Source organism: Culex pipiens, chromosome 3 (assembly GCF_016801865.2).
Source record: "Culex pipiens pallens isolate TS chromosome 3, TS_CPP_V2, whole genome shotgun sequence".
In the NCBI taxonomy this organism is placed as follows: Eukaryota; Metazoa; Arthropoda; class Insecta; order Diptera; family Culicidae; genus Culex; species Culex pipiens.
This window is the reverse complement of record NC_068939.1, coordinates 85613637-85632747: the sequence shown is the minus strand read 5'-3', so window position 1 is coordinate 85632747 and position 19111 is coordinate 85613637. Positions and strand designations below refer to the sequence as shown.

The 19111-nt window shown below is 38.1% G+C and overlaps 1 protein-coding gene across 1 annotated transcript; it reads right to left on the bottom strand.

The window, feature by feature from the left end:
* Positions 1–2225: 2225 nt before the first annotated feature.
* LOC120418672 (ribosome biogenesis protein BRX1 homolog) lies at positions 2226–13141 on the bottom strand. The gene is made up of 3 exons (XM_052710299.1): positions 12933–13141; positions 5512–5589; positions 2226–3524 (listed from the first exon to the last, which is right to left on the bottom strand). Exons 1-3 carry the CDS (start codon positions 13014–13016, stop codon positions 2523–2525), a joined length of 1164 nt encoding a protein of 387 aa, XP_052566259.1. The 5' UTR covers positions 13017–13141; the 3' UTR covers positions 2226–2522.
* Between the last annotated feature and the right edge of the window lie 5970 nt (positions 13142–19111).

The window sequence follows — 19111 nt, the reverse complement described above, 5'->3', positions numbered from 1 at the left end:
AGTCATTTTAAATTGAAAAAATGAACAAAAACAGAAAATCGTGTCTACAGCAAAATCACCTCAATGGCGTATACATCATATCGCCGTAAAACGGCAGTACTTCAGTAAAGTCTGTTTAATCATGATTTTAAATAAAGTAACATAAACAAAATCTCTGCCATCAGCAGTCCCTGTTTATATAGCCCTGTCAACCTGTCAAACAAAAGACTACATGAACCTCGTGACGAAAAAAAAAGCAACATGAACAAAGCGCCATGTACATTCGGCGAAGAAAAACGAATCATAACAAAGCGTCCCCCTCAATGACAGCAGGGTGATATAGACGTTGGTGATTTCAAAAGAAGTTATGTTTGTTTTTCTCAAATAAAATTACGGAAATAATGTTTTATTGAATTTGGATGATCAAGTATCAATAAAAGCAACGTTTTTCATCGTTTGTTATCATTAGAACATCTTATTTTGCTTTTATATTAAAATGGGAATTGAAAATGGATGCTCAACATTCAAATGCGTTTTATCTCAAAAATGATGTACACACATGACGCTTTTTGAAATGTTGGCATCGAATTCGACGCCAACATTTCAAAAAGCATCATGTACAAACCATGCGTTTTGAGAAAAACGCATTTGAATGTTGAGCATCCATTTTCAATTCCCATTTTAATATAAAAGCAAAATAAATAATATGTTCTAATAATAACAAACGATGAAAAACGTTGCTTTTATTGATACTTGATCATCCAAAATCAATAAAACATCATTTCCGTAATTTTATTTGAGTAAAACAAACATAACTCCTTTTGAAATCACCAACGTCGATATCACCCTGCTGTCATTGAGGGGGGCGCTTTGTTATGATTCGTTTTTCTTCGCCGAATGTACATGGCGCTTTGTTCATGTTGCTTTTTTTTTCGTCACGAGGTTCATGTAGTCTTTTGTTTGACAGGTTGACAGGGCTATATAAACAGGGACTGCTGATGGCTGAGATTTTGTTTATGTTACTTTATTTAAAATCATGATTAAACAGACTTTACTGAAGTAACTTTTGCTCATTTTTTTTTTTATGGAGAGGTAGCTTATTAGGAGTACTTTCAGAATATGCAATAACCCAGAAAGTGTCAAAATGTACATGATGCCTTTTGAAATGTTACCGTCGAATTCTTAAATTCTAAAATCTTTAACATTTTAAGTTCATATTTCTTAAATTCTTGAGATCTTAGATTCTTAAATTTTCTTATTCTTGGTAATTTGATTTTTTTTAATATTAAGATTTATTAAGATTCTCGAGAGAAAAAAAATAAGAGAAATAAAAACATTCAAAATGCCGTTTTTTCAACAAAAATTGCAGAGTTAAAAAATGAAAAAAATGGATTTCAAAAATGTTAGAATTGAAAAAAAAATCATAAATCTAAAAAAAAGCGTAAACCCAAAAATATTTATTTCTGAAAATCAAAAAATTTTAAATTCAAGAATCCAGAGTTTTGAAAAAATAAATAAACATAAATTTTAATTTTCAAATATTTTAGTTTTCAAATTCGTGAATTCCTAAATTCTTGAATTTCCAAATTCAAAAATCGTTAAAAATCGTAGTAAAGTAAAAAAAGAAAATCTTTCCCAGTTCCTGAGGGGAACAACCTTGAAAAGTATCGGGGCCGGCATTTACAAAGCGGATTCAGTGGCAGTTTCATTCTCAACTTAATGTTAACATGTTAAGGTTACATTCCATAGGTCGCCTCCCTAAGGTGTCGTGATAAGGTCCAGTTTGTGACGATACACTACCTTCCCTTTACTAAGTAATCGATTCCAGAAGGGAAAAGATCACCAGTTGTGTTGGTCCGAGCCGGGATTTGAACCCCGATCTACCGCTTACGAGGCGGAAGCGTTACCACTGGGCTACGTGGCTCGGTCTCCCAATTGTAGACTTTTTGATTTTTAATTGTTGAAAAATTTAAATTTTAACTGCTTAAATTTTTGGATTTTTTTAATATCTTCCTTTTTGGTTTCTAAATTATTAAATTTATATTTTTTTATTTTCGAATTTCAAAATTTTTTAATTCCTAAAACTATTTTTTTTTAAATTGTGACATTTTCCATTTATTTGAATTTTGCTTTTTAATTCTAGAATTTTGAATTTCAGATTTTTATTATTGTTCTTCGAGAATTAAGCAATTCGAAAAGGTAAACTTTATCTTTCTTTTTTGAATTTCAAAATAAATGATTCCCAAAATTTTTTAAACCTTTTATTGTTACATTTGTAATCCAAAGGTCCCCCGTTCGAATCCCGAGGTGGAAGGGAACCAGTTGCAAACAGAGGTTTAGGTGCTCTCCCTGTCTAAGCCTTCGGACCCCCAGGTTCGAGAAGAAATCTTGCAATAGCGATCGCCAAGTCCAATTTTAATTATAATTTTTTTATCTGCTCCTGTGAATCTTTCTTTCAAAATTGTCTGAAGTAGAAACATGTTTTTACAGATTCCATGTAATTATATTTTTATCTCTTGAAGGAAAAACAAAAAAACCATCACCTACTCGCTGTCCTCATCGACCTTGGCCTTTGCCTTCTTGGCCTTGATCGCCTTCTTCTTGCCGTTCGTCAACGCTTTCTTGCCGGTCTTCGTCTTCGCCTGGGCCATCTTCTTCAGCTTGCGCATTTCCTCCTTCTTCTTCATACGCTTGTGCTCCTCCTCGATGGCCTGCCGCTCCTGCTCCTGCGCTTCCCGCTGTTCCTCCTTCTCGAGCAGTTCCTTGGCCTTGGTCTGTTCGTCACCCTGGAACACCTCCGCGTGCGGATCAAAGTCGTGCGTCACCTTCGGCGCGTTCACCTCCTGATCGACCTTCTGCTGCTGCTTGTTCAGATACTTGTCCTTGGCGGACTTTCGCAGCAGCTGCCGGTGCTTGGCCGGACTCTGGTAGTTGGGATTCTCCCAGATTGGATCGCCGGTGAACGAGCCCTCGAAAATCTTGATCGGATTCATCACGAACCGTGGACCCACCTCGGCCAGACCACCATCCTCGGACAGAATCTGGAAGTGCCGGTACCAGATGCGATTGTCCAGGTAGGTGAAGCTCACCACACGGTCCACAAACGGTTGACTCTTCGGGTGGTGGTTCGGAACGCCGAAGGTCTGCGTCAGCAGTTCCTTGATGACGGCCAAATGCGGATGTTTGGTAAAGTTCTGATCAAACGACAGAAGCGGACGCGATCCGCGCAGACAATTACCGGTCAGCTTCATCTCGCCCATGGTGTTGATGTTTTCGATCAGGAACTTCACCGACGGACCTTGGCCAGCGTTTGCCAGCCACATGTACAGATCCCGCTTGCGACGACCCTCGAACAGCACCACCTTGTTGCAGTGCTTCATCTCGCACATCTCGTTCACCACCGACAGCGTCTTCCAGCGTTCCATCTTCGGCTCGGACCGGTGATGCGGCATCAACGTCTTCAGGTCCTTCATCAGGTGCCGGTCCCGGTGGTTGATTCCGCGAGCGCACAAAACCAACACGCGCTGCTTGTTAACCCATTTGGTCTGAAACAAAAAACAAATTAGAGCAATTCTCTACAAAACCGGCCGATTTCGACCATTTTTATTTTTTGTATTTTTTGATTTGGCTCAAACTGTGTGGGGGCCTTCCCTATGACCAAAGAAGCCATTTTGCATCATTAGTTTGTCCATATAAATTTCCATACAAATTTGGCAGCTGTTCATACAAAAATGGTACGTAAATATTCGAAAATCTGTAACTTTTGAAGGAATTTTTTGATCAATTTGGTGTCTTGGGCAAAGTTGTAGGTATTGTTAAGGACTATTTAGAAAAAAATAAGTACACGGAAAAAAAAATTTCCCGATTTTTTTATTAACTTTTTTTTCATAAAAACTCAAATTCCCAAAATACGTATTTTTTGATTTTCGAGATTTTTTGATATGTTTTAGGGGACAAAAATCCGCAACTTTTGAGCTATAGAGAAACATGGTCAAAAAATCTGCCGCCGAGTTATGATTTTTTGAAAAACTGGGAAAAAATCGAAGTTTCATACATAAAATTTTTTTGACCTCATTTTTTTATGCAAAATTGAATTTGCAATCGAAAATTACTTTACAGATTTTTTGATAAAGGGCCCCGTTTTCAAGATATAGCCACCGAAAGATTGATTTCAGCGAAATATTTGCAGTTTTTCGATTTTTAAAAATAGTGACCATGAGTGATCATTTCTGAAAATATTTTTTTTGAAAAGTTCAGAAAATTTGCTATAAAATTGTCTAAGAGACATCGAAGATTGGACCTCTGGTTGCTGAGATACAGCGGCTTAAAGAAAAAGAAACAAGAAAATTTAAATTTTCTAATTCTCACCCAAACAACCCTCCATTTTCTAATGTCAATATCTCAGCAACTAATGGTCCGATTTTCAATGTTAGTACATGAAACATTCGTGAAATTTTCCGATCTTTTCGAAAAAAATATTTTGAAAATTTTTAAATCAATACTAGCATTTTAAATGGGCATAATATTCAATGTTTGGCCCTTTTAAAATGTTAGTCTTGATTTAATTTTTTTCAAAATATTTTTTTCGAAAAGATCGGAAAATTTCACGAATGTTTCATGTATTAACATTGAAAATTGAACCATTAATTGCTGAGATATCGTCATTAGAAAATCGTGGGCTGTTTGGGTGAGACTTAGAAAACTTCAATTTTACTGTTTCTTTTTCTTTAAGCCGCTGTATCTCAACAACCAGAGGTCCAATCTTCAATGTCTCTTAGACAATTTTATAGCAAATTTTCTGAACTTTTCAAAAAAAATATTTTTAGAAATGGTCACTCATGGTCACTTTTTTAAAAAATCGAAAAACTGCAAATATATCACTGAAATCAAACTTTCGATGGCTATATCTTGATAACGGGGACCTTTATCAAAAAATCTGTAAAGTAATTTTCGATTGCAAATTCAATTTTGCATAAAAAAATGAGGTCAAAAAAATGTTATGTATGAAACTTCGATTTTTTCCAAAAATCACCAGTTTTTCAAAAAATCATAACTCGGCGGCAGATTTTTTGACCATGTTTCTCTATAGCTCAAAAGTTGCGGATTTTTGTCCCCTAAAACATATCAAAAAATCTCGAAAATCAAAAAATACGTATTTTGGGAATTTGAGTTTTTGTGAAAAAAAAGTTAATAAAAAAATTGGGAAATTTTTTTTTCCGTATACTTATTTTTTTCTAAATAGTCCTTAACAATACCTACAACTTTGCCGAAGACACCAAATTGATCAAAAAATTCCTTCAAAAGTTACAGATTTTCGAATATTTACGTACCATTTTTGTATGAACAGCTGCCAAATTTGTATGGAAATTTATATGGACAAACTAATGATGCAAAATGGCTTCTTTGGTAATAGGGAAGGCCCCCACAAAGTTTGAGCCAAATCAAAAAATACAAATAAAATCCATTTCCGGTTTTGGTAGAGAATTGCTCATTAGTAAAACCATCCTCTAACCAAACAAGACCCCAACAAACCTTCTTGGGCACCGGTTCGTCCGAGGTACGGGTTTCCTTTAGGTGAATTCCCTCGTCCTCCGAGGAGGCATCCAGATCCTCGTGTTTACACGGGTCCCCCAGAGACCGTTATTATGAAAAAAAAATTTCCACCCAAACCAATGATTGGACATGGTTCCTGGGACCATTCTGCACCTCTGGGCCGAGTTTCAAAATATTTGCCGGCAGAAATTACGAAAACGGTCAGTTTTAGTGTTTTGAGTAGAAATTAAGGGGAAATCGCATGTAAAATGCGTAGGAAAAGTTCTAAGCTTCGATGTTTTAACTCTAAAACGTTACTGGTCATAGTTTTAAGTTGTTCTTACCCGTAGAAGAATGATATAAAACGATTTACCGGACTGACTTAGCCGGATTAAGCCTAAGTTAAGTGACTTAAGTCTATAATTTACAAGTTTATACATGAATATCTATTAAAAACTCCTATATTAGGCAATTTCAAGTCAAGGAAAGCTAGATTGCACAAAACTAACATAAAATGGGGTGACTTTGAGCCAAGGGGTGACTTTGTACCAACAAACGACTAAAGATTGTTTTGATAAACTTGAATTTTATGTTAATTAATATATACAAATTTAGTATATTTAAATAAGGCCTGTTGATTTAAAGTCACCTTGAAGTGACAAATTTGAAAATCATGCGCAAATTTTTCTGAATCAATTCATACTGAATCTAAATAAAACAATCAAAATATAAGGGCAACAACTTTTGTAACGTGGCAAATTTGTGGTGTTGCAAAATAAATTGTCCTTTTTTGTTTTGAAACTTTTACAAATTTGAAACAGACGAAAGAAATCCAGAGAGTACTTCAGCTATCATTTAGCCCATACTTTTTTGTTGTTCTGTGAAATGATTATTATTAGAAAAAGTTCTACGTCATAACTTCCTAAAGGATTAATATTTCCAACCAGTTATGAATTTTAAACATGTTTGTCATAATAAAATATTGTATCCTTTAATTGAATGAAGTGTTGTTGATAATTTTTGATTATCGTTACAATTCATTGAAACATATTATTGATCAGCAAGTACGTTTGCTAATAATATATTCAGCAAAACAAAACTTATTCTTTCCCCACGTGAAAACACAATCACTCATCTACTCTTTTAACAACCTTGGCAAATCTTATGAAAATTTGAAAATAGTATAGTCAAATATGTGTAAACTATTGGGCTTACAAATACTTACATACGATGGGCGATGTATGAATTGTATGTAAGTAGTTGTAGTTGTAGTTTGTGTCCTAAAACTCTTATTCTTTCCCCACGTGAAAACACAATCACTCATCTACTCTTTTAACAACCTTGGCAAATCTTATGAAAATTTGAAAATAGTATAGTCAAATATGTGTAAACTATTGGGCTTACAAATACTTACATACGATGGGCGATGTATGAATTGTATGTAAGTAGTTGTAGTTGTAGTTTGTGTCCTAAAACTCTTGTCGGGTTCAAACAATAAGGCTAATAACACTAAAGCGTTGTCTATTTTTTTAAGTTTTTCGTGATTATCTAACTTTTTACGGCATTTTTGAAAATGTTGGGAGAGTGCAACATAAACTATGAACAATATTTGCAACAATTAAACCTTACAATTCAATTAAATTAAACCTTACAATACAATTCCTATCGAGCTTGTAGTTAAACTATATAGCTATTATGCAATCGTAAAGTTGGTACAAAGTCACCCCTTGGCTCAAAGTCACCCCATTTTATGTTAGTTTTGTGCAATCTAGCTTTCCTTGACTTGAAATTGCCTAATATAGGAGTTTTTATTAGATATTTATGTATAAACTTGTAAATTATAGACTTAAGCCACTTAACTTAGGTTAAATCCGGCTAAGTCAGTCCGGTAAATCGTTTTATATCATTCTTCTACGCAAGGGTCCTGGTTGCTCAAAATCAACCACTCCATTCGCGAGCACAAATAGCAGGCGACGCGATACTGCCCTGATGAATTTGTAACCGTTGGTCACAATCCTTAACGAATTCATGCTTCGCTTCAGTATTTTTATTACACATTCACCACACTTGACAGTTGGAAAGGGGTGAAGCGTGCCGCTGTAAGTGAAGCCGATGTCCATCTATTTCCCGATGGGGCAGCATGGCAGCGCCCATGCGACAGAGCGGGAAAATGGATGGGGAAATCCTGGACTTGGGATCAACAATAAAAGCGCCGATCTGGGGAGGATCGGCCTCTTTTAATCTACAGGCGTCCGAGTGGACAGTTCGCGCTCGTTGGAGTGAAGGTAGCCAATCGCCTTCACGCGGAAGTACGGGACCAGGAGGTTCCGTGAGCGCGCGTTCACCCGGATTGGTCGGCCTAGGCAGTATAAGTCGCGTCGCGCTCTGCCTACGTCTAATCGTCGTAGGACCACCCCCGTCGTCTGGCGCCTCCCCGCGCCATAACCGTAAAGGACGACAACCCTCAGGCCGCTGGCCTTCATCGTCAAGGAGGGACCCCTCTCGGCACGCTCGAATCGGTGGACTCCGGAGCGTGCCGATTCGTCAAGGAGGGAAGACGCCTGCCCGAACGAAGCCAGCAACGCCCGCTGGTCGTCCAGAACAACATCCGGCGAAGGAGTCCGGAGAAGAACCGCTGCACCGGCGACGAAGACCGGATCAAGCAGCCCGTCAGCCAGCCCCCCCCCCCAGTGGGACCGACGCCGCAGAGTGGAGCTGGAGCTCCTCTGCCGGCCCGTAACATCGCCGGAGCGCGATCATCGGCTGAGCTTGTAACGGTACGTTAGCCCCCAACAACCCACACTAAACACACCCACACCCACACTTACAGAAACAAAAATAAAGTGCTGAAAGTGAAAATTGAATCCGTCGTGTTTTTCTGTTCGATCACCATCTCCCTTGAATCACCTAGTAGTTTGCCGACCCTGGGATTACCCAAGTCGAGTCTCGTGCTACGCTGGCCAAGCCATTAGTTTCAATTGGCGCCCAGCTCAAATCCGCGAAAGGTGATCAGGGTGGGTGGAATCGAGCAGAAAAATCTAAGGATTTTTCCAACGGGAGGTGGCAGGAATCCGAGTAAACTCGGTTGGTCACTGTCCACTTACCCTAGCGAAAAATTTGTGAAGATTGCACTTAAGCCGCGGTCCTTCACGATCCTGTTCAAAAGAGGATCTTGCGCGCTTTCCAAAATCGTTTTTGGCACGACTTAGTTCGTTGATTTTGGTCAGCAGCGAGTTTTAGAACTTTATGCTGCTTGTACATACTGTGAATAACGTCCTTATGTGTCTAATACACGACAATCATGCAGCAGCATTCAGTGTTATTTATTTTGTCTCGTCTCTTTCGTGTTCATTGTTTGGACTTGACGAGCAATTAAATTATATTTTGACTACCACACTATTCCTCCAACACACACAACAATACAATACAAGAACAGTAGGGAAGAAAGTGCGACTGATTGGTACCCGATCATAACGATCGTCAGTCGAGTCCTCTCCAGCAGTAGTGTTGAGAGGAAAATCTTAATTTACGACCATTAGCAGGTCAAGAGTCTGTACCGCACCGGCGAATACAAACCGGCGGCAGATTAGGAGATTAATAGAGGAATGTAAACCGAATGTGAACCCACTAGTTACTGTAGACCCAGGCATTTGACAAGTGACGTCATCCCTGGAGAGGTAATCGCACCTGAAAATACTAAATAATTACCTTCTGGATTGAGCCGACAAATTAGGCGATGAGTAAGTCCTGTGAGGCCATCCAAATCTTAATCCTAGGCACCGAAGAACCGGATAGCAGGCGGAGTCTTGCCCGGGAGGTGGCCAAAAGCGGAACAGTTGAACCAGAATTGCCGTGGACCCAGCTCTGTGACGATGTCATACCTGGCAGGTGATCAAAAGAAGTCTTGTTTCCTTCATGGAGTAATAACAAGCAAGAATAGGGGAAAGCCCCACATAAAATCTTTATTTAAACTTTTTCTTTTCTAGTTTCTTAATCCTAATATCCGTCGACACTTAGTATGGTTCCGTTGGTGAAGTTGTGGCCACGATCGGCACCGACTTGGGTGCTAGGGATTCTTCGGGCGATGTCCCACTACCCTGGACCAAGTCAGCTGATCTGGATTACCCGGCCTCACCGAACGCATAAACGAAAGGTGGACGATATCTGGAAAGAAACGAGAAAATAATGAATTAGTTATGAATAATAAAGTACAAAACATAATCCTGTAATATTTTTCAAGAGTTGAACTATATGCAAGAGGGATTAGTGTGTGTTAGTCTTAGCCACTCTCCCCTAAAGAATGTGTGGGTGGAGAACCCCACCTTCGTGAACAGGAGGGAGCGGCAAGATGGCATATGTTTATGGTGTTGTAATGAACCTAAACTACTCACCATTGTTATCGATGATCCATAGCCCAACGGGCCAGTTCGTGGATGACCAAGGGGCGAAAATTAATAACCCTCGGTCTGAGCGCGGCTGGTGGTGTTGTGGTGAGGGGATCAGTCGACCTAACAAAATTTTATTGATCTTAATTATCGATCAAAAATTTTAATGTGTACACAAAAATTTCTTACCTGTAGCTGATCTTGCGCGTCAAGATGGCTATCATGGTGAATCCCGGGATTTTCAGTGGACTCCTGCAGGCCAGTCTTTGGAAAAAGACTGCGTTCCTGGCAGCGATCTTCCACGCACTATTTTGCCCTCTGTGGCCCACCAATACTAGTCAAAATTACCCTAAAATAGAAGATTTTCGTTATGTTTGTAATGCATTACACTTACCTTGTCCTTTCGTTGAATTTTCGGCCAATTTTCAACACATTTATACCGAACTTGTGAGTAAATTGTCACCTGAATACACTTTCACATATACGCAATGTAAACAATGCGATATGATGACATTTGACAGATTAGAGACGTTTCGGGCACTGTCAGACAGTTGACCCCAAGGCTGTATATCAAAGGTACTCGTCATCTTGCTTTGCATTAGTGTGAGTGCATGACTCCGTGCCACTAAAACCAAAACAATAACAAAAGAACAAAGGACCGTGCCAGGAAAACCAAAACATAAACAATGTCAATGTCAGTGGAGTGAGAGAGTCAGAGATAGCGATTTTGACAACCGCACTACTACACACTCAATCGCGAGTACCTTAGGTAGAAAGCCATGAGTTGACCCGTCAGGAATGAACCCTTGTGGTGAACTTCCGAATATGATCGAATGTGATCTAAAATTGGATTAAATGCGCATAGTCCATGGAAGTTGAAGTCGTTGAAGAACGCTTATGTAAAATTGTAAATAGAGTTGTCTACTAATATTTTGGGATTCTTTTTAATAATTTATTTTAAATTGTAGTGCATGTCTAAATTTTAATTTATTTATTTGTATTTGTTTGCTATGCCATCTTTTTCAACATTTTAAATAATTTCAATAAACTTTGAGATTGATTGTCACCAGGACACGCAGAAATGTGCCTACAATGAGGCTTGTACATAAACAAGTGACCACTTACACAAGTCTGCGAACCCGAGGAGTGCTGAAGACGATTTTGGAAATGCATTTCGCTTAAAAAAATGTTCATTCACTTCGTGCCTTCACATTTTTTCGCCGGGGTAGTGGATAGTGTAACCGTTGGTCACAATCCTTAACGAATTCATGCTTCGCTTCAGTATTTTTATTACACATTCACCACACTTGACAGTTGGAAAGGGGTGAAGCGTGCCGCTGTAAGTGAAGCCGATGTCCATCTATTTCCCGATGGGGCAGCATGGCAGCGCCCATGCGACAGAGCGGGAAAATGGATGGGGAAATCCTGGACTTGGGATCAACAATAAAAGCGCCGATCTGGGGAGGATCGGCCTCTTTTAATCTACAGGCGTCCGAGTGGACAGTTCGCGCTCGTTGGAGTGAAGGTTGCCAATTGCCTTCACGCGGAAGTGCGGGACCAGGAGGTTCCGTGAGCGCGCGTTCACCCGGATTGGTCGGCCTAGGCAGTATAAGTCGCGTCGCGCTCTGCCTACGTCTAATCGTCGTAGGACCACCCCCGTCGTCTGGCGCCTCCCCGCGCCATAACCGTAAAGGACGACAACCCTCAGGCCGCTGGCCTTCATCGTCAAGGAGGGACCCCTCTCGGCACGCTCGAATCGGTGGACTCCGGAGCGTGCCGATTCGTCAAGGAGGGAAGACGCCTGCCCGAACGAAGCCAGCAACGCCCGCTGGTCGTCCAGAACAACATCCGGCGAAGGAGTCCGGAGAAGAACCGCTGCACCGGCGACGAAGACCGGATCAAGCAGCCCGTCAGCCAGCCCCCCCCCCCCCCCAGTGGGACCGACGCCGCAGAGTGGAGCTGGAGCTCCTCTGCCGGCCCGTAACATCGCCGGAGCGCGATCATCGGCTGAGCTTGTAACGGTACGTTAGCCCCCAACAACCCACACTAAACACACCCACACCCACACTTACAGAAACAAAAATAAAGTGCTGAAAGTGAAAATTGAATCCGTCGTGTTTTTCTGTTCGATCACCATCTCCCTTGAATCACCTAGTAGTTTGCCGACCCTGGGATTACCCAAGACGAGTCTCGTGCTACGCTGGCAAAGCCATGAGTTTCAAATTCCTACTGTTTGTCACTTTCACACCATTCGCTCCCGTACACTCTCTCTTCTACTCTCCTTCTCTCTCTGATCGGCTCAGTCTCCGAACGGCTCAGGCAGGCCGAACGTCACCGATCACTCTGAACTGAAAACATTTTTTCTCTGATGAGCTGCGTTATACTCATTGATTTGGGTTGCCTAAAATCAATGTTATCAGTTAAATTGTGCATTTATTTTGATTTCATAACATTATAGACACCTTTCAAAGAAACTTCCACCAAGAAAAAATCAAATTGATGGCAAACTGAGGGCGTGAAGACAAAAAGACTGCCGAGCTGGCATTTTTTGAGAATGGCTCTTCGCTAAGCATGGTAGTGTGTGAGTGTCGTCGAGCGACGGAGTAGGCAAAAATTTTCACGATGTATTTGTTCGCTGAGTGAACAGTTCGGGCCACTCGCTGGCTGCTTGCGAGTATCATTCGCTCATGAATGCTAGCGGGTTAGAATAGGCGACGAATGGATAGGCGATGAGTGAGTGGTTTCTGTTCATTGAACTGAAAATCAGGACCCTTGCTTCTACGTGTAAGAACAACTTAAAACTATGACCAGTAATGTTTTGGAGTTAAAACATCGAAGCTTTGAACTTTTCCCACGCATTTTACATGCGATTTCCCCTTAATTTCTACTCAAAACACTAAAACTGACCGTATTTGAAATTTCTGCCGGCAAATATTTTGAAACTCGGCCCAGAGGTGCAGAATGGTCCCAGGAACCATGTCCAATCATTGGTTTGGGTGGAATTTTTTTTTTTCATAATAACGGTCTCTGGGGGACCCGTGGTTTACGCTTCTTGGCGGCCTTCTCCTTCTGTTTCTTGTTTTTGGGCTTAACCTTTTTGACGTCCAGCTTGGCTTTCATGATGGTGCGCCGGGAAACTGTTTGTAATTATCACAAAATCGGAAATATCCGTAAAATTTCAACAGTTTCAGCAGCACGAGTGGAACTTGAACGACAACACGCGGTTTTAAACAGAACTTTTTGACATGTTTACCTAAAGTGGGAACATGATGGGTCGAACTAAGGGCTTAGATTATTAATTACCTAGATGTCTCACTTCGGGATTTTTCCATACATCAAGTTGGCGACACCCCTTTAGCGCTCCGAGCGCCACCACAGTCAAGTTACAGGTACTAATTTGGTAAACAAGATCGTAGTACTCCACTGAAAAAAACCAACATAGCAAGTTCACATGCTTTTTCACGTGAGCTAACCCAAAAACTAACACAATGAATTAACATGCTTTTCCTTTGACTTAGACATGACTTTCATTATTGTGATTTCGGAAATATATCGAAATAACAGCGCGAGTCATTTCCATCTTGCGATGTTATTTTATGTTGTTTCTTTTCTGAGTGTATCTCAAATGTCACTCTCGAAACCAAAACAAAATTTCGCCGCGGCACCAAACTGAAATGTCGCGAGTGGAGTAGCGAAGCGACTAGCGCCGCGACCAACAAGAATCACAGAACTGACCCCAAAATCTGCCGAAATTTGCTCTATGGCTGTGGATTCGAAGGACCATGGCATGAAATGCAGCCTGAAAAGGATGATGGCGGTGCTTTTAAGATTAATAAGGGTGACTTGGCAATCGGATCAGGTCAGTTCTGACGGGACGTAACGAGGCCAGATAGCACTCGTGGTATTCTGCCTCTCCTTCTGAATCTAGAAATCAATTGAAATTCAAAATATAACCCCACTAAACGGTTCGTGTGGTAGTTTAAGCTCCTAATTTATCGGAACATGAGATTTTCATCAATAATTTGAATTTTTTGGTTTCATTTCTCCTAAAATCAGCGTAGAATCTTTAATTTATACTTCAACAATTCAAACAATTCCAAGCAATCAAAACAAAACAAGCTAGCACACTGATTCAAAACCACCTATACACGTGTGACAGATATTTCGCGACAAAAAATCGTCGCGAGAGTTAAACTCGCTCAATTCGGTTTAGTGCCGCGGCGACAATATAAATGCACGTGAAAACCGCGTCAGCTACACTGAAAAAAACCAACATAGCAAGTTCACATGCTTTTTCACGTGAGCTAACCCAAAAACTAACACAATGAATTAACATGCTTTTCCTTTGACTTAGACATGACTTTCTGTCGTGATCGGGGACTTTCTTTTATAATAAAAACACAGATATTTTGCAATCAACAAACAACACGTCTTATTCCACAGAAATTAACCACAAAACTGATTTGACAATCTTCATTCTCTCTTTCGCCGGCCGCGCGCATCTCGTTGTTTTCTCGCTCGTTGTTCTCTCTCGCAGCTCGCTAGCGCGCTCTCGCACTCAATCCACGATTAGCTGACAAGGCAATATTCATGAAGGTGCGCACTTTTTGTTGCGCTCTTAACTCTTATTTATGAATTATATCAATCTTATAATAAATACTCATTTAATAATTTATTACATATTCAATCCTGCAACCCATAATCCCTACATTCTCCCTCTTTTCTACTCTCAAGATGACGAATATCAATCATAATTCCTAACAGAAAAATTGCATGAATGCTAAATCAATTAATTTTTTTTTTTTATATTTCCTAAAAGATTTTCGTCGGGTTCCTCGACTATGTTTCCATGCTGATCCAAACACGAAAGCGCAGTCTTCGAAATGTTTCATCTATGTTGTCCAAGAGGCCGACATCCGATCGCAGAAGTTGTAGAAAATTGAATGCGCTGATGAGGCTGAAAATTCAAAACACCTGAAAATATAAGAAAAAGAAAAAACGAGGAGAAAAACAAAAACCACAAACATTTCTCAAACAAATGCAGGTTTATCAATTTTCTATGCAATACGAGACTAGTGATTGTTTACCTGACCTTCCTTAAACTCTATGTAATTCAAAATTAAAAAGCAAACCTTACAAACATTGCTGAAACAACACAACACAATTTAAAAAAAATATAATTCAAATTCAAAAGCAATTTTTATATTTCTAAACATTTCGAATTAAATGGAATCACATTACTTTTATTTATCATCATTCTGCGAATATGAAATACAAAAAAATGTGTTCTAAATTCAAAAATCCAACGTGTTGCTGACTTAAATAACAAATAAAGCATAATCCTGGCGTTTTTAAAGTTTTAAATTTATGTGTACCATAAAAAAAAAACAAAGAATAAGCATTTCTAAAAATATATACAATGTGGTAATTTATTTAACTTATTTAAAAAAAACTGAAACAAAAACTATGACAGGCACAGATATTGTTTTTACTCAAATTTACACTTTGAATTTATGTGCGCCCGCCACGGAGTTCAAACCGATCTATGGATTATGAGCCCAAGCCCAGTGCCACGTCCGATTGATCCACTAGACGGGACTTGAAGGTAAACATAAACTGATTTTAGGTAATGTTAAATGCAAACGTGACGAAAAGTATATGTTTGTGCTTAATACCCAAAAACACCCAAGATGGATCTTCAAGCCTTCCTCATTTTCAATATTTTTATCTGTACTTTTCTGTAACTTATTCCCAACCAAGCTGTACAGCTAAAACAAACAATTTTTTTTTTTAAATAAAGACTAGCATGGAGATCGGAAGGAAAGGGTTCAAGAAACAGCTTCACGAACAGTAGAACAAAGGAGAGGGAGCGTTTTCTTAGGGTTTTTCTTCACCCTATCTGGCTTGCTTTCGCTTCTACTGCTGCCCATTTGAATTTTTTCTTGACCGGTTCCTTCCGATGTGCATACACCGCTTAACATTGTATCAAAAATTACCGCATTTTAACTAATTTTGAACTTGTTAATAAATCATGGCAAAAATTACTAAAATGCAAAATCAGTAATATTTTCGAAGAATTTGTTTTCATCAGTACCGGTACACTTTTATAAAATAAAAAACAGTCCATATTTAAGTTTAAGATGATTTCTTAAAAAGCAATATCAATAAATGAAGCAAATTGCAAAAATAATATAAATAATTCAATTAATGCGCAAAATGTGCTTTGCTGCACAAAATACATTTTTTTTATAAAAAAATAAAATCAAATGTTGTTTATTCTTGCTACAAAAGCTTTCTTTAAAAAAAATTACATGTTTAACGATTTTGTTCTGTAAATGCATGGTAGTATCATCATTTTTCAACTTTTATATTAAATATTTTGTACTTTCTATTAATATTCACTTACGCGATCTTTTAACCAGACAAAGAATAGTTTTTACCGAATAGTCTTTTTTTCTCTGTTGTGTCTACTTAATAATATTTTTGTTTATCTTGAAACAAAACATAGTTCAGAAAATATTATTCTAATGAATAAAACAAAATCATGTGGTAAATTGTTGCAATAAAAATAAAATATATAAACTGAAATAAATGCCGTTCCGCTATATTCGATTTCTATTATATGTCAAATTAATTTTCTCTTCAAATTGTATTTATTGTAGCTAAAGGTATGGATTCAAGCACTGTTGATATTACCGTAGATTAGATTATTCAATGTTACATTTAATCATGATCAAAACAATGTTTAAGGTCATTTTATTTATATATACCTTCAAAATGTACTGTGCTTATCAGATAACAACAAAAACATATTTTATTCAATTATTCTTGTAATGCATAGATGTATAGATTGCAATCTGACTACTATCTCAAAGGGTTCCAGCTCAGGCGAAACATTTTTCAAACTACCACCGCAGATGTCTGTCAGGCTCCAACACGGAGGAGACAATATCCTAACCATAAATTCCTTCAAAACGAATCTTGCTTATCTAAAAACAGCTGAAAGATTTTTTAATGTTTTATTTTTAAATATTTTGTTTTATTTTTCTCGTAATGTAAAATGAGTTCCAAGCAACTTTGATATATTACTTGAGTAGATTGTTCACAGAAACTTAATTTTTTTTAATCACGATCTTTACGATCCCTGTCAATAATTTCTTTTCTTATTTAAAATTTTAACTTTTTCTTTGCTGATAAACTCCTGTTATGTAATTTGAAAAAGTTTGGTTTCATAATTAAGTACAATCGATTAAAGAACCCCAAAGTTTCTTTAATTTATTTCAAAATAATGTTTCTCTTAATTGATTTTTGATGTATTTACCATACTAAAATTTTAAAAGTTTTTTTTTAACTCAATAAAATGATACAGTGTTAAAATATAATTTTTATCGAAATTAATTAATGATTTTGAACCATTTTGATACAAATAACAGATATTACATTGAAAAATAAATTTAAATATTTCCTAGTTTTTTTTTAAATAATGTTTTTTTTGTTGCTCAAATTGTCACTCATACTTCTCAATTCAAAATTAATATTCAAAAATTTGTATTATTTTCTCTTGTGACGCAACGCCCTCACACTTTAAATTATATTTCAAGCATTTCTGATGATTAATCATTCCTTTATTTATTATTTAAAAATGCATCAAATTAATTATTAAGTGTATTATTTTACATTTTTTTAACTAATAATGTTATGTTCATGTTAACGATTACTTAAATTTTTACTTCCCTGTGAAATAATGTTGGGTTTCAAGCAACTTTTGTATCACAGCTGAGTTAATCGATTAAAGTAACAATTAACCATAACAACTATCAATATGGAATACTTAATCATTAGCGTCTTTCTATTTAGAGCAGCGATTCTCAACCTTCTTCTAGGCTGGTACCCCCTACCGTGTAAATCAAGTAGGTCCGGTACCCCCGTTGAGAATCGCTGATTTAGAGGTTTATCTTTTAAGAGAGGAAAACTCTAGTTTTAGTAATAGTGACAACCGTTTTAGTCCTATTCGATGAATTTAAAATCATTTATTTAGGTAGTTCACAGACATAACGCCAAAATACATATTGCTTTATCTGTGGATACCAAAAAGTGCTCACTTTCACATTTAAATTTATTTATTAATTTTCTTAGGTCAATTTCCTTTGTGATGTTAAAGACGGTCCTTAATTGAATGAAAAAAAATTGCTGAACAATATATTTGTAAAATCCATAAGGCTCCTTCTGCGAAGTTATTTAAAAAAACGTTACATAATCCACCTTTAGGAGGTTGGTGCCTTCCTCTCATTTATAGAGTGATTCCAACCCGCCTAAAGTGTCCACATGGTTTATTGATCTCCCCTAACGTGATCGCAGCACCAGAGCTCCTAATAAATTAACAGACTACCTACAGACTTTTTGTCAAGATTATACAGACACGGCCTTTGAGGAAAAAGGCATCCCTCTACACAGCTTTTTCGTGGCGATCAGACCCGACCAGTTGAGGTTATGTGAATTCAGACCATTTTTTAAACTGCTTGTAATTTAAGATAGGTAAGTCAGAAAAAAAAATCTTACTCTACCTAAAAGGTCTTCTCATATGCTTTCTAAAAATTTATAACATGTGAGAGTTTCATGAAAAAACCACCCTTTTTACCATAATTTTAATTTAATATGAAACGGTTTTTTTTGACATGAATTTTTATATGCATGATAAAACTGCATGAATTTAAATAGCAACTTTGGGGACGTTAAGACGTATCGATTAAAACCGTTCTGGCCAAAATCGGTTGAACCTGTGACGAGATATTCCAGTGACATTGATTTGGTACACATGTCTACATACAGCCAAACACACAGACATTTGCTCAGTTGGTGATTCTGAGTCGATATGTACAAATGAAGGTAGGTCTAGGAGGTCTAATTAAAAAGTTCATTTTCCGAGTGATTTTATAGCCTTTCCTCAGTAAGGTGCGGAAGGCAAAAATCATCACAAAAGTCTGCCGGGTTCCTTTATCGTGGAGATTGTTATCTGACTGCTTTCGCAAAGAACTCCAGCACAGATTGTTCATTTTTTTTTATCTGACTACCATCGCAGAGGTCTGTCAGGCTCCAACACAGAGGAGACTTTTTTCTGACTACCATCGCAGAGGTCTGTCAGGCTCCAACACAGAGGAGACTTTTTTTTCTGACTACCATCGCAGAGGTCTGTCAGGCTCCAACACAGAGGAGAC

Bases quoted from the DNA above. Each gene is read 5' to 3' on its own strand.
- LOC120418672 (XM_052710299.1), bottom strand. From the start codon at position 13,016: ATGAAAGCCAAGCTGGACGTCAAAAAGGTTAAGCCCAAAAACAAGAAA. The intron at 5,590-12,932 runs GTCCCCCAGAGA...TGTAAACACGAG, and splicing joins CCAAGAAGCGTAAACCACGG to GATCTGGATGCCTCCTCGGA. The intron at 3,525-5,511 runs GTTTGTTGGGGT...TTTTTGTTTCAG, and splicing joins ACGAACCGGTGCCCAAGAAG to ACCAAATGGGTTAACAAGCA.